The following is a 15,669-nucleotide window of genomic DNA, read 5'->3' on the forward strand; positions in this document are numbered from 1 at the left end:
AACAAACTTTTCTTAATATTTATAAATATTTCTTTGTTTTTAATGCTAAAATGCATGTGATGTAATTTATTTATTAAATAAAAGGTGGCATTAAAACCAAATGTAAAAGAAATCAGTATATGACAAAAATAAAGTATATTAATATATATATTTCTTTATATATTTCATTTAACCTAAGGACGGACACATTACATGGACTTAGTACTATACTTTTTAAAATTATTTAGCTTAACTCTATCTCAAACTAAATATCCACCTAAATGTAAATTTTACGCTACTTTAGTGTTGTTTTGATTTTTTAAGAAGCAAATATTTTCCAAAATTTGGAAAATAAAACATAAAATCCTTCAATTCATAATTGCTTCAAAAAAAAGAAAATATATTATTTTACTTAAATGAGATCTTGCTTTTTTCCTATAAATACATTGTGTAACTTTTCTGTGTTGCAATTAATTGCAGAAGCAAGATTTGGTAAGAACGTTAGCGATATTTAAAATAGAAGATATTTGAAATATATAAATGCAAAAATTATATATTTTTAGCAATGGATACTAAATGAAGCTAAATATATAAATGCAATAGAACATTATATTACGTGAAAAATATTTTCAGTCTTTTCTTTGCTTCTTTAACATTGATATCTTTCGCCCCAACAACTATGCGTTCCAAGATACTTAATTAGTAACTAGTATTTCTAAACGAAGACATATGTAATAAAACTTCTACCTTTGACAACTTTCCAATCATGATTAAATTTATACATATTTACATTTTCCCACAATTGTTGGAGATAATAGTTTATAGCAACATTGATCACTCAATAGTTTTCGCGGCAAACTTAATACGTACTTACGTTGTAATTGGTACAATTACTCTAACGATTTAATTGATATTAATTATTTTTGAATAAGGCCCCTTTGTGATGTTAATTGCACTTTATTATGATTATATTACAAATTTATTTATTTTAGTCTATTTTGCAATTATTTTTTAACGATCAAATATAAGTAATAATATTTAATTGCATTGTATGAAACATTTTTTTAGTGCTAATCTAATGTTGCCATATAAAAAAAATACTACTACATGGCTGTTTCCAATGGTTGGCTGTAAGATCGGCTATCTTCAGTCATTGGTGTAGGTGTCGTTTCATCGAAGTCGAAATTAGTTTCGAGTAGTGCTTCAGACTTGGACCTGGAGTGCAGGTCTGATGGGTATGTGTTCGAGGAGTTTGGGCTGGAGTCGTAACTTGCGAGAGCCTCTGATTGTGAGTCGTAGTACTGAGGTTGTGGAGTCGACGCGATTGTATCGTCGTAGAACTGCTGCTGATCTGTTGATATGGATAGTTATTTAGGGAGGGTTTCCACTGCCGGAATATGTTGTACTTATTATTGTGTAGTAGGTGGGTGTTAATTTTGAAAGTGAAATTTAAAATACTATATAAAGTAAATGTAATTACAAATTATACATCACCCTCCCGACCCACATCAATGCCCCCCCATTTTTTCTAGGCCCCATAATGCCCCCAAGGGGGTGTTATCGTTGAAAAATTATGAATGAAATTAAAATAAAATTGAAATAAAAAATACCTGGTGTATCTATCCTCTGTCCAAATGTGGTAGTAGGTACGGCACCTGCTTGAGGTTGCTCCGGCATTTTAGACCTTAACTCCATTAGAAAAGATAGCTTTGGCTGTGCACCATAGTTAGGGGTCCCGTACGGACCATATATCTTTCCATCTTTTTCTAACTCTCGTTTTAAAGTTGAAGGATCAGTATTTAAAGGTCTCAAAGGTAACGTATCCGATGTGAAATATTGAGAGTCGTTATTCGGTGATAAACTTTCATCATCAGGTGATGTAAGTCCACCTGGGTGATGAATTATTGGTAATTCTTCTGTTGTAGCACTTATTGGGGTTTCTAATGTACCGGAATTTTCTTTATAACCTTCATTTCGGTACCCCAAGTTGTATGGTCTGGTTGTTTCTGGTACGGAGTATTCTGGAGATGGTTTTTTATTGAATGTACTGTGTTTTAGTTGTATGACATTGCTGGGGTTGTGTGCTTCATAGATATCGAAGCTTTGATTGTCTTCTATGGAAGAATTAAATTGACTCTTTTCCATAGATTCCATGGAAGTTGTTGAAGCAAGTATCTTGCGATAGTCCGAGCCCTTTGTCAATGTGTCAGTTGAACGTGTACTCTATAATAGACAAATGGTTTTTTTTATTTTTATATCTAGGTTTTTTTTATACATTTAGAGTATATCGTAATTGTTAAGTAAAAATTGATGAGATTTGAAAGAATTTAAATTCTTAAAATCTGTTTTGTTTAATCTTACTAACATAATAAATGCGATTGATTTATGGATGGATGGATGGATGTTTGTTAGAAAGTATCTCCGGAACAACTCAATAGATCTTGATGAAATTTGGCATAGATGTAGAACATAGTGTATAAGAACACATAGACTACTTATTATGTTTGTTTTTTTAATTCCGCACGGGCGAAAGCTAGTAATAAATAAAGTATTTTTAAATTGTAGTACAAAGTTTTCTTAATATATGTTTGTAATGGTCAACATCTTTTAAAATCTTACCATTTGTGCATGTTTTCTTCTGTATGTATTATCAGGGAAGCCGCCATTAATGCTGCCGATAGACCGAACTGAATGCAAAGATTGACGTATTGAGTTCCGCCGCTCCAAACGTTGCAAATGTCTGTAAAGTTAATATATTCCTATAATTTTACTAATCTTATAAATACGAATGTTTAGATGGATGGATAGATGAATAAATGTTTGGCATACATGTAGAACATAGTCTGGAAGAACACATAGGCTACTTATTAAGGTTTTTTTAATGCCGCGCGGATAGAGTCGAGCACGACAGCTAGTATGTAAATAAACACTAAACTATGAGAATTATAATGAAAATTGTAAGAATAATTTCACAGCCAGTATCTTAAGTTATTAGGCCTTACGCTGAGAAAACCATCTGTATTTTTGGCTAATAATTAAAGATCAAAAATGTCAACAATTAGTAAATTGAATGTGGTGATTGAGAAAAAAAAAATCATGTTTCGCGAACGCAATGTATTTGCGTTATTTATAACGAATTTTTTTTTTGTCTTTTTCATAGGAGAAGGGAGCAAACGAGCAACGGACCGCCTAAAGTTATTTGATCCGACGCCCATGGGCATCCGCAACGCCAGAGGAATCGCAGATGCGTTGCCGGCCTTTAAGGAAGGTCTTTTTGTCTATCTGTCTGTTGTCCATAAGTCTGCGTCTGTTCCTGGTTATCTCTGTAAAGGCTTAGCCTAATTTGAAAGGAAGATAACTGATGCGAGTATATTAAAGACTAAGACAAAATCTCTGGCAACTGCTATAAAGAATAATGTTGTAACTGACCTGTGTTTCGATTTGGAGTACCAACAGATGAGAGCAGCACCCACCAGCACCACAGCAGCCAACAGAACTCCGATGAACGCCACAGCCAGCGTATCCCCCCGCCATGATAGTGGGTCAATTGATATCTTTGGATCTGTTCATTTGATGTGATAAAATTCATTGAAATTGTCACTTGAAATCACTTAAAAAGTACAGATTCATGCAATATTTTGAAAATTAATATAGAAATATACAAAAATTACAATCGGACTAAAACAAAACTAAAAAAAATTGGGCAAAAAATCACAAAAAAAAATTGGGCAAAAAATCACAAAAAATTGGGTAAAAAATATCAAAAAAGTTAACTCTGTCGTAAGTATTGCGTTATTGTTAGTAACTCAACTAAATATAGCGTAGTATAATAAAAAAAAACGTAGTAAATTTTTTTACTATTAATATGAATTAAAAAGTAAACAATGTTATTTCGATTGTACGTAATTTTAACTCACCAATTTCACATATAAATGCATTTTTCTGATAACAATCTGTTATCTCTATTGCTGAGAAGGCGAATGATGTGCATTGCGTTACGTAATCAATGTGATTGACCCACACGCGGTCTCCATACTGGAACCATTGGCTCTGACGCCGGATGAACTCGTACAATGCCTCGTAGTTACCACTCACGTATGGCATTGAAGCGTTATCAGACTAGGGATAAAAAAAATATTTATAACTAGCTATCGCATGCGATTTTGTCTGCGCGGAATTAAAAAAATATATATAACTAGCTTTTACCCGCGACTTCGTCCGCGCGGAATGAAAAATAAAAAACGGGGTAAAAATTATCCTATGTCCGTTTCCTGGTTCTAAGCTACCTGTCCACCAATTTTCAGTCAAATCGATTCAGCCGTTCTTGAGTTATAAATAGTGTAACTAACAAGACTTTCTTTTATATATATAGATGCTTAGGAAACATCTTTTATATATATAGAATCTATCTATATTATAGATAAATAATCTACACGTTCTTCCAGATTATGTTCTACATCTGTGACAAATTTCATCAAGATCCGTTCGGTATATACCTTCAAACAAACATCCATCCATCTATACACCTAAATTCTAAACATTCGCATTTACGAGAATGAAGTATTGAAAGTTTTTTTTTGTTTATTATTATTGTTTTTTTTTATATATATACACTTCAACTAAATCTTATTGCAATGTGTTTTAGTTGTAAATTTGAACATAATCAATTTAACTAAAATCTAGACATAAATTATTATTTTAGAAAATTTTAATCACATTTTATCTACATCGAGAAAAAAATAAAAAATATATGAAAAAGTTTTTTGACCCCGACGTGATTTGAACACGCAACCTTCTGATCTGGAGTCAGACGCGCTACCGTTGCGCCACGGAGTCGATGAATGAACTTATCAAAATTGAATTCTTATATAAATGTTTGGTAATAAAATCAAATGTTTTCAACATTAATCTTGCCTTATTGAACATTCACATTTGTAATTATCCGACATATTGTCACATTATAAGAAACACGATAAAAAAAAATTATCCTTAAGAACATTTAACGATTTGGAAGACGAAAACTGTTGTTTTAACCCCACAAAATGAATTCAAAGTGGATATTAATAACATATTAAACTCTGTAATGAAAAATATAAATTCATAGATAATTATAGATTCAATTCATAGATAATTGTAGTTATTGTAATTCGATATATTTGTTCGTTAATATTTGTGAAAGCCGTAAATGTACTAAATTTAATTATATTAGTGTTTAGTATAGATACAGAGTAATTTAAGGAAATTTTAAGGAAACCAAGGTTGCTGCAGAACCGATAGCAGCAGGGATAAGGGAAATTAATAAAAAAAAAAAACATATAAAACTCACCAAACAGAAAAGTCTCGCTTGTTCATAGGTCATAGGTGCTCCGACGTACATATAGCAAGTACCGGCGACCGCGTCCCAGCCGGGCGGGCACTTGCCACCGCCCAGCACACTCAGGTTGTTCATGTGATATGGCTGGAAGTCTACCTGGAAACACAACATAACAGAAGCTGTTGAATCTCACTACTCGTAATATTATAAATGCGAATGTTTATCTTGGATGGATGTTTGTTTGATATCTCCGGAACGACTCAACAGATCTTGTTGAAATTTGGCAAGGTTGTAGAACATATTTTGGAAGAACACATAGGTTACTTATAAAGGTTTTTTAATGCCGCGCGGACAGATTCGCGGACGACAGCTAGTTTATACGTATAATTAAAATGATACGTCTGTATGTTATATCAAAATAAGAAATTCTTATTTCGTATTTTTTAAAATTTTTGTCTGTTTGACTATCCGCAAGTCGGACCGTTCACTAAAAAGTACTTTATGTGAGTGGGAATATTGTAGCCTACGTTTTTTATTTTTTTTAATTCTGCGCTGATAACGTCGCGGGCGATCTTTAGTATACCAATATTTTTCTATGATTGAAGTTACTTCTTATCTTTCTAAATATGCGTAATATCTAGAAATGTTCCAAAACGCAACAAGTCGTATAAATATATGATTAAGTATTAAGTAAGTATTCTTGGACTAAAAGGATATTGACAGTTACCAACTTTTTTTTAAACAATCCGATAAATGGTTTCAGAATTTATAGCGGACTTAAAAAACACGCCTAGATTTTTTTATATCATCATCAGCTCACTATATGTCTCCACTGAGGAGCTCGGAGCCTACCCCAAGTTAGAGATGACTAGGCTATAGTCAACACTGGTCAAGTGCGGGTTGACTTCACACATGTCATTGAATTTCTTCTCAGATATGTGCAGCATCACGATGTTTTCTTTCACCGTATGAACGTCGGATAAATGTACATATGTGAATCGAAAATCATATTGGTACATGGCGGGATTCGAACCCAGGATCTGCAGATTGCAAGTCAAGTGCTTAACCCCTGAGCCACCGACGCTCCGTTTTATAAGATATTTAACTAAAGAAGTTACAAGTTACCTCTAGTAATAGTGGGTCGTCGGATCGATCCCGGATACGTCCGGCAACAGCCAAGCTTTCGTTGTAACTCCAATAATTGTGTTTCGCATCAATACGAGTCCTCCACAGTTCTAATGCACTGGAATTTATAATTACTAAGTTATATATTTTTAAATTAAGCTTTTATATAATTGTACAAAACAAGAAAGTTTATTATTAAATTATTCTATTATAACATTAATTAAATTACGATGAAAACAACGTAACGAATGAAAAGAATAATACGAAATTTCATAAAATAAAACAATATAATTATAATCTCTGTTAATAATTGAATAAATAATAATAATTAAGATAAATAAATATATGCGATATTATTACTAAATATTAAGCATAAAATTATATACCAAAAAAGGCGAATGGTGCAAGTTAGTAATAAGAATAGAATAAAAAACCCATACAAAAATCTTATGAAAACATTAAAATAATAAATTTCTTGGTAATAAATTGTATGTAAGAACTCACCTTATAGCATTGGGATTATATTCAACAAAGCTATACGCCGGCAGCCATGCAACATGAAACATGCAAGTCATTCAAATTGTATGAAATGTATGAAGTCTCACCTTAATATTGAAGAATATTGGTTAATTCCGAAATATTTCATTCAAACCATTTACTACATTAAAAATGTATTCATTACGTACGAATAAAAAAAATCTTAATAAGTAGCCTATGTGTTCTTTCAGACTATGTTCTACATGTGTGCTAAATTTCATCAAGATCTGTTGAGCCGTTCGGATGATATCTTCTAACAAACATCCATCCATACATTTAAACATTCGCATTTATAATATTACTAAGCGTCGCCCGCGACTCCGTCCGCGCGCAGTTAAAAAAAAAAATGAAAAATAGATGTTGGCCGATTCTCAGACCTACTGAATATGCTCACAAAATTTCATGAGAATCGGTCAAGCCGTTTCAGAGGAGTACGGGAACGAAAACTGTGACACGAGAATTTTATATATTAGACTAAGATTAGTAAGAAGTAAGATTTAACTTATTAATTGACATGTGGAAGGTATTGAGGAAGGACGATGTCAAGCAATAGGCAGAAAACAAATTAATTAAGTAAAAAGCTTTGAATGGAATATTTCGTTGGAGTTCGATAAAAATAATGCTAATGACTTCTACGAGTATATTATGTTTTTAACTATATAATAGTACATTATTTACTTTTCATTTGAATTATTAATAACAATAAGCAAATTGTACAATATTATTAATTATACTTACATAGAACGGTTGACGGTGATCATTTCGTAATCATTATCAGGGTTAAAGAAAATATTATCTACGTAGTGTTGTCCTGCTGTACCGGCCACTACAGTAGCGCGTCCTTCACGGTCAAGTGCATAGTTTCTGAAATACGGGATAAAGGTTCTTATCCTTGTGCTCTACGGATAAGTCAACGTGAACTGAATGAGCCATGTTATTGAAGACCAGTGTAAGATGGCGGAAAGTTGAAGGTTCACAAGAAGAAATTTATAGGTAAGTAATAAAAGTTTGAAAAGAGTCTACCAAAATAAAAATTTGAAAATCTCTGAAATAGGCGTCACAAGAGATGGCTAAAAAGTTTCAAATCCTATGATTTTTATTACTTGTAAAATCCATTATGCGAAGTAGTCTGGTAGATCGGCAGGCGAACTTTATCGAAGCCGGAGACGTCTAAGATCCTCTGTCCCGTGTTCTCGTGCACATAATTATGTGTAAAATTGGAGACGACCTGATGTAACACTATCACGTCTTTATACTGAGCTCGGTTACGAGTGAAGTAGTTACGGTATATAGTAACCTCTTGGTAAGGAGAAGATTGACGTCCTGGAAATTAGAACAGATTATTATAAAATAAGTATATCATAGGCCATATAAAAGAACAAAGTAAATCCCGATGAGTCTAGAGACGAATAAAAAACTGCATTGGACATTTGGACAAGGCTTAAGCATTTGCCATAGTTTAACATCCATGATTTTTAAAGTGGCAAGGGTATAAAAGTTTAGAATAGTATAAAAAATAATAATTTCCTAGTGCACCTTCAACTCTTAGACAGGACAGGTCATGGTTCTCATAGAACAAGTTATTGTGTATCCAGCCGCGGAGAGACGTGGCGGAGCCTCGGGAATCGGCTCGTAGTAACAGACCTCCAACATTCTTCCTCACCAAGTTATTCTGAAATCATGTTTACAACTAGCAGTCGTCTACGACTTCGTCAGTGCAGAATTAAAAAAAAAACCCTATAATATATGCGTGCATCAGCTACCTTTCAAGCCGTTCCCGAGATTATCAGGAACAAACACGGTCTTCCGGAAAGACGTACAAAAATTTTAAAAATTGATTTTTCGTTATCGGCCTTGCAAATATACACATTATGTACGAAATATGATAATTTTTGAATATTACACACAGACAATTCAATTTTATTAGTATGTATATTCAAACAATTAAAATTGAGAAGGCTGTACAGAAACGCGAGTTCGTATTCCGTAAGTATTGGTACGTTAAAAGAACATGGGAACTTACCCGAAACACTAACGTCTGTGTATTCTGCACATCAACTCTGACAGCGGCGGGACAAGTAGTGAAGTTGCCGTATAACTTGAGGCAGTTGTCAGTTATTTCATTCCTGGTGATCGCTACTAACGGATTGACTTCGCCGACCGACTGATACGTAATAGCGCCATCTCTGTTCTTTATGAACTCACTGTTTGATATATTGTGCTGGACATCACGATCTAGAAATTAAAGTATTAAGTATAATGTAAGGACTCATAAAATATTCGTATTTTTTGGAAAAATGTTTTTCTTTATGAGTTATATTTCAAAGTAAAAGAACATGGCAATGACTACAGCAAACATGGAAGATTTATGTCTCTACTTACTTAGTCCTATAGCTGATATAGGCAGAGTTACGACTTCGGCAATAAATCCATGAACTGAAGAAGCGCCATTTGCAAATAATTTCACACTTAAACTTGCACCTTCTGTCCTGAAGAGTTTCTTTTCGTCGGGTGAACCATTTTCCAAGTAACCAATTAGAGGAGCTGTGATATTGTAAATATCTCCATCGTAAAGACTCAAAGAATCACGTTTTCCATAGTTTAATGTATGATTGAACAAGTTAAATTGGAGTAGTCGAAAACCAAACGGTTTCACTCGGAACATGCTCTTGAAGATTTTCACGCAATTAACTGGATTATTATCGTACTTGTAGTAAAGAAGGACGCGTTCTTCTACTGTTATTACTTTAGAACTGTCACAAATATCAATGACAGAAAACAGGTGATAAGGAAGATTTAAATCCTTCAAAGGCGTAAAACTAGATTCTTCCGATTCTCTACCTTCACCCGTTAACGATATGGCGCTTATTCCTTCACCTAGAATATCGTTTATCGAATTGGACATCAAGTTTATTGTATCAGTAGGCGATATTATGTTGATCCCATGATGAGCGCATCGGGTAATGTTAACATTTTGGATGCTCGGATTTTTTGTTATACTTTGCACAGCTGGTGACTTTTCGTTGTGTAAAATACCAGCTCCCATTATATGCACATTTTCTAATACACTCTCCACCTTTTTCATGGTTTCGTGAGTATGGTGATCATGAATTCTATGCTCATAGAGTGAGTACTCAAATTCTGGGTAAGTAAAACGTATACCACCCCAGTAATCTAGACCTTCTTCTAAATTTCTCTCACCGCAGTGTATGAACACAAAGTCTGAATCCCATTTGCATTCATGTCTATGTCCGTAAAGTTGACCATTTAGTCTTATCGGACAATCCTCATACCGATATTCAGTACCGACGCATTGTAAAGGCTCAGGCCAAGACCAAATTCGAGATAAAGAGCTGCTATGATATTCTACTCTGCGATCGTGAGCAAAGAAAACGTTAATTGGATCGAATCCTAACTCTCGACAAACGACTTGGGCGTTTCTCTCTGTGAAACGGTTGTCACACATAGGTACCCATTGCAATGTAGTCTTATTGTAGTACTCTAAGAAACCTTCGTTTGTGTTTCCGGTATTAATGTCATTAATAGAGCAATTTCTTCCCGTGCATAGCCTTATAGATTTTTGTACCATCAAATTCTCCAATTGTCTTTTATGCTTGTGATGACTTGAAGAATATTGCCCGACTTCTCTCTTCTCAATCTTGCTTACTTCGCTGCTTTCGTTTGATGATATTGGTCTCATCAAAATAGGGTGTTGCGCAAGGCCAATCGCCCGTAGTGTTCCCATTACTAGTATACCTACATCTGGTGCAAATTCTAAGATTACACCTGGGCTTATAGTGAATGTCACCTCTGGCATCACTGTGATATCAGATTTTACTATATAAGGTGCGAATCGTGGTTCCAAAGTTAGATCTGCATTTAATCTCCCACCGAGTGCATCGATATCAATCGAATTCTCTGTAGTAAAAGTTACAGACACGCTTGAATCAAAACTATCTTCAAGCAAATATGGAAGATAAGTAGCAATAGCGTGGTTATTCCAGTCATCAAAATCGAAAATCTGTTTTTTAATTTCTTTCTCATCGGCACTTCCCCACCAATTCTCAGTCACGTCCAATAAATTATCTATTTTAGCAGTTTTAATGCCCGCTACCAACGTATATTGCAAGGCGTTGTTTCCAAACAGATTTCTACTGACTTTTACTTTCTGTATTCCTTTGAAGCCTATAACGTATGTTGGGTTTAAAGTTTTATATAATGCGCCTCTGCTGATGGTAGACGAATAATAATTATTTTTGATTTGATTGTAAACAAAAACTGCATACACAAATCCCATTATTTCACTTTGGCTGTCCATGTTAAATTGGACCATGTATTGACCGTTATTTCTTTGAACAGAATTGCCATCGATTTTCATTTTCTTTTCCATACCTCGGACTGTAATTAAACCATTTTTACAAACATTGTCCGTAAAAATATTCTTAGTGATGTTGACTTCAGCAAAATGACCGTCAATTACCAATCCAAACTTTTGATTATTCCTCCAAGTATTGTTGTACATATAAATAGAATGGGTGAAATTCTCATTGTATTGCCAAACATAAGGTAGAGCGACGTCAAAGCCACCATATTTATTTCTTTCAATTGTATTATCTTGTAGCACGTAATGATACAAGTTATTCGAGCTTCTTAAATCTCTAGCAAAATGATATATTCCTCTACCATTGTCTGTGATCAAACTGTTGTTTACCATTATAGTTATTTCAGTAATATTGCTATCATGGATATCCCAGTATGGGGTGTTAACGAAAATGGCTTCTTCTTTGTTGTGAGCTATTTCACAATTAAATAGTTTTATTGTTTCATTAGCTTTTCTTAAAAAGTGATCTCCCATCTCGTTTAAGTAACGATTATAGTAAAGGGCTTTGATGCCTTTCGTATTCCCTTTGATTTTTGAATTAACTATTTGCAATGTCGGCACAGGGCCTTTGACAATTCGATTTTTTATGTTTTGTACTGGCGCTGTAATCGTGCTCACAACTAAAACAACTCCTCCTAAAGCAGTTCGACCACTTTCATAATTTAATACAATTCCAAAACTACTACTTGTAGTGGGAAAAGTTGATAAATCTCGGTCTAGACACCATTTAGTACTTCCTTCGTTAATATTTTGTGAATCGAAAATACAAATACTCTCCGTTGAAAAGTTATGAATAGGATTCAATAGTTGTAAGCCAAGAACATAACCTGGGTTGCATCGGATGTTATAAGTTTTGACAATATTTTCTCCATAATGTTTATTAAACACCAAATGCCGCGTTTCACCATTTACTAAACTTATATCTGTTTCATAATCTGGAATCATTATCGGTCTATAATTAAGTTCGTCAACATTCAAACCTGGGTCTAAATTAAACCATCCGGCTAATTCTCTCTGTTGAAGTCCCGTAATATGTGGATTATGTGAAATTCCCGCTATATTGTTGTTTTCTATTATTGAACTGTGTATTTTGAGTCCTAATTGCTTAAAACTTATTCCGCTTCCTTTATTGTTACTAAATTCTGAGTTCCTAATAACATTTATAGCATCGGCTCCATATAAATCTGAGTATAAAATTCCTAAACCATCATGATAATTATTAGATAGTTTAACACTTTCCAAGCCATGCCGAGAAAAATCAATTTGTAAGGCTGGTTTGAAAATATTTGAGGAATAATCTAACAGGCCAGCTTTTTCAATGTTTATGTATTGCATATCAGAGCGCTCAGCAATAACACTGAATCTCAGACCAGCCCAGCTTGTTTCATAACATCGGAGTCCAACGTCATTTTCATGTGTGCAAGAATTTTCAAAATGTTCAACAGTCTCAGCTTTACATTTGGTTATATCATTATCGAATTCTGTACATTCAACGTTAGAAAGAATAATGTCTTCAGTTGTACCAGCATTCGGAATTTCATTAGGCTCTAAAAACCAATCACTTGGATTTAAAGCTAATCCTAGTTGATTACAAACTAAAGCAGCATTTATCATATTCCAACCATAATTACAAACTGTTCCCCATTTACCATCAAGCCTCACTTGTAGTCTTCCTTCATATTGAGTTCGTCCTCCCAGGAGCCTTATAGGTATGACTGGTTCCACATAACCTGGAGTAGTTGGTTCTACCTCAGTATCTGTTTCGTAAATACTATCGTTACTCATAATAACATCCTCTTTTAACGTAAAAGTAATATCATTGGGACGTTTTCCTCTCGCTTCAAGTTTACCTGCGATCATCATTCCTATTGCTGGTGGGAATTTTAACGTAACACCTGACTGTAGTACTAGTTTACCCCCAGGCCTAATGTTTATATCCTTGTCAACGTCATATTCACCTTGTCTTAAAATTTCTATACCTTCCACTTCGCCTCCTACAACAAACGAGCCTGGTATGTTAAATTGTGGAACGAATAAAGAGTTGTAATTAATTTGTGTAGCACCAGGATTACTACTATGAAGTAGATAAGGCATATAAATTATTCTTGCCAAATTGTAGCGATCTTTTCGATGAAACAGTCTATTATAAACTTTTTCTTCTTCTCCAAAACCAAGCCAATTGTAAGTACAGTTAAGAATTTTACTTTGGTCCTCAACGTGCGATCCGATTTCGTATTGTGCTTCCGGGTTATTAATTATATTTCTAAATACATCTATATTGCTTGATGCCAAAACAATTGTAGCTGCTACTCTGCTTCTAGGAGTGAGACGAGTGGGTATTCCTTCTAAAGGTTCAAAAGGTTCCCTTATTTTGTTATCTCTAAGATAATTTCTTGAAAATAATATATACTGTAAGTCACTGTATGGTGATAAACCTAGATTGACAACAAATGGACCTCTGTTGCCGTAAAAATAGTTATGTTGAATATAAAACCTTGAAGGAAGGATTTCAAATTCTTCTAAATATTTGCCTTCTATGCGATTCATTATAACAATAGCACCGTAATCACCATGTTCAAAATAATTGTACTCAATTTTTCCTAAGACATTTAATGCTGGCTGTAGTTTTATTGGAACCCGACGATTCTGATAAAATTTATTGTGACCTATTTGTAAGTGAAGTAATTTAGGAGGATCATTAAACCTCCAACAGGATGCTATATCAACAGTGCTTTCAACACTTGAATTGAACCAATTTCCAGTCAAATTAACCCAACTGTCACCACAAAAATTTCCATGCAATATTCCCACATCTAGGTTTTTAAAAATTTCTGAATATTCAATCACGGTCGTTTGATTTATTGGAATATATTCAGTTTCTCTAGTATTATTTATCCATACAGCAATTCCATATCCACTGTTGGAACTCACAGTGCTTCTAGATATATTTCTATTTCCTCCAGTGACAGTTATGTTTACACCATCGCCTTGATTGAATGATATTCTACTCTCTGTCACGTTAACATCTCCTGCTCCGTTCAAAACTTGAAGTCCCGCAACGTGATTGTTATTCGATATTGATGTTCGATGGATATGAATTTGAGATCTTAAGTTTTCAATAACAACGCCCCTACCATTATTGTCTGATATAATTGTATCCGAAATGTTTAAGTCGTAGGTTTTACTCAATCCTGAAGTTAATCGTAAGAATCCCACAATATCTGTTCTCGTGTTGGCATGAAATCTCACATACATACGATTTCTAGTAGAAGTAACACTTTGAGGGCGGGTATGATTTCTAATACCGAAAGACAATAATAGTTTGTCATCTGTAGTTAAACCATCGTAAATGTATATCTCTCCTGTGTTGTTAGCATTCGTTAAAAGCTTCAAGAAGCTCAATGTGAGCACGTGATCTGGTCTGGTATAGAATTTTTGGTGACAATCTCTTTCCACGTTCGAGTATCTAGATTGTTCGATGGACATTTGTATCGGGAATGTTTGACTAGGAGTTGATGCTAGAGTACAGAGGTCAAATATTTCGCTGCGATCGAATTTTTCATTAATAGCAAGTTCATGAACAACGTACTTAACACCATCGCCGCCGTTCTCGGAAATCAAACAGTTTTCAATTCTGGCCATGCCGTATGTGGAATTTACGTATACACCATATCCTCTATTATTTTGTATAGTGCAATTGTTAATGACTATAGGAGCATTAGAAGAAGTAACATTAATAGCGTTGAAGGCGGAATTTGTTATTTTTATGTCTTCCATGACAGGAGGTACACCTATTACGTCTAAGGCACTAGTAGCATTATTATCTCTACCTAATCCAGCATTTCTTACAACTACATGTTTCAGTATGGACATAGAAGTAGGAATATATAGTGTGTTAGCAGCCGTCAATATCCTTTCATAGACTGCATTTTCAAATCTCAATCCTCTCCAATGTTGTCCGAAGTTTCTTATTTCATTATCATCATGGTGGGGTAAACATTGAATGCCAAGGTCCGGGTGGTAATCGCAGACGCCGGAGCCAAGTTGTCTTGAATTCCAGTCACACTGGAATATATCGTATTCAGTGCCTTTACACTTGGGCTCCTCGTATAAGAGGCGGGCGTGCCGACCCGGCTGTCTGTCCATCCAGTTGTAGAACGTTCCGCCCATGAAACCTAATTGCCTGCACGCAGTCTCCATGTCGTTAATAGTCCAACTGGAACAAATATAACGGTATTTTACTCGTTTAAAATAAGTACATTGGTGTAGAATGTAGATGCAGTACTTTAAAAATACCTGATTTTTTAAAATAAGCTTGTTTTATGTGATTTTG

At 34.3% G+C, this 15,669-nt stretch overlaps 1 protein-coding gene and 1 non-coding gene across 2 annotated transcripts in view; both read right to left on the reverse strand.

The window, feature by feature from the left end:
• Window positions 1-1,026: 1,026 nt before the first annotated feature.
• LOC106709963 (protein bark beetle) overlaps window positions 1,027-15,669 on the reverse strand; it is a 32,282-nt gene continuing 17,639 nt past the window's right edge. The window contains exons 3-14 of the mRNA XM_045678605.1: window positions 9,338-15,552; window positions 8,979-9,190; window positions 8,492-8,627; window positions 8,059-8,278; window positions 7,694-7,819; window positions 6,419-6,536; window positions 5,306-5,449; window positions 3,897-4,098; window positions 3,409-3,541; window positions 2,599-2,719; window positions 1,590-2,202; window positions 1,027-1,330 (exon numbers count right to left, since the gene is read on the reverse strand). Of these exons, the coding sequence (XP_045534561.1) occupies window positions 1,083-1,330; window positions 1,590-2,202; window positions 2,599-2,719; window positions 3,409-3,541; window positions 3,897-4,098; window positions 5,306-5,449; window positions 6,419-6,536; window positions 7,694-7,819; window positions 8,059-8,278; window positions 8,492-8,627; window positions 8,979-9,190; window positions 9,338-15,552 (8,488 nt within the window). The 3' untranslated portion in view covers window positions 1,027-1,082. The remainder of the gene's footprint in view (window positions 1,331-1,589; window positions 2,203-2,598; window positions 2,720-3,408; window positions 3,542-3,896; window positions 4,099-5,305; window positions 5,450-6,418; window positions 6,537-7,693; window positions 7,820-8,058; window positions 8,279-8,491; window positions 8,628-8,978; window positions 9,191-9,337; window positions 15,553-15,669) is intronic.
• Trnaw-cca lies at window positions 4,744-4,815 on the reverse strand. The gene has a single exon. It is a non-coding gene; the product is annotated as a tRNA-Trp (tRNA).

This window comes from Papilio machaon, chromosome 7 (assembly GCF_912999745.1).
Source record: "Papilio machaon chromosome 7, ilPapMach1.1, whole genome shotgun sequence".
NCBI classification, from domain to species: Eukaryota; Metazoa; Arthropoda; class Insecta; order Lepidoptera; family Papilionidae; genus Papilio; species Papilio machaon.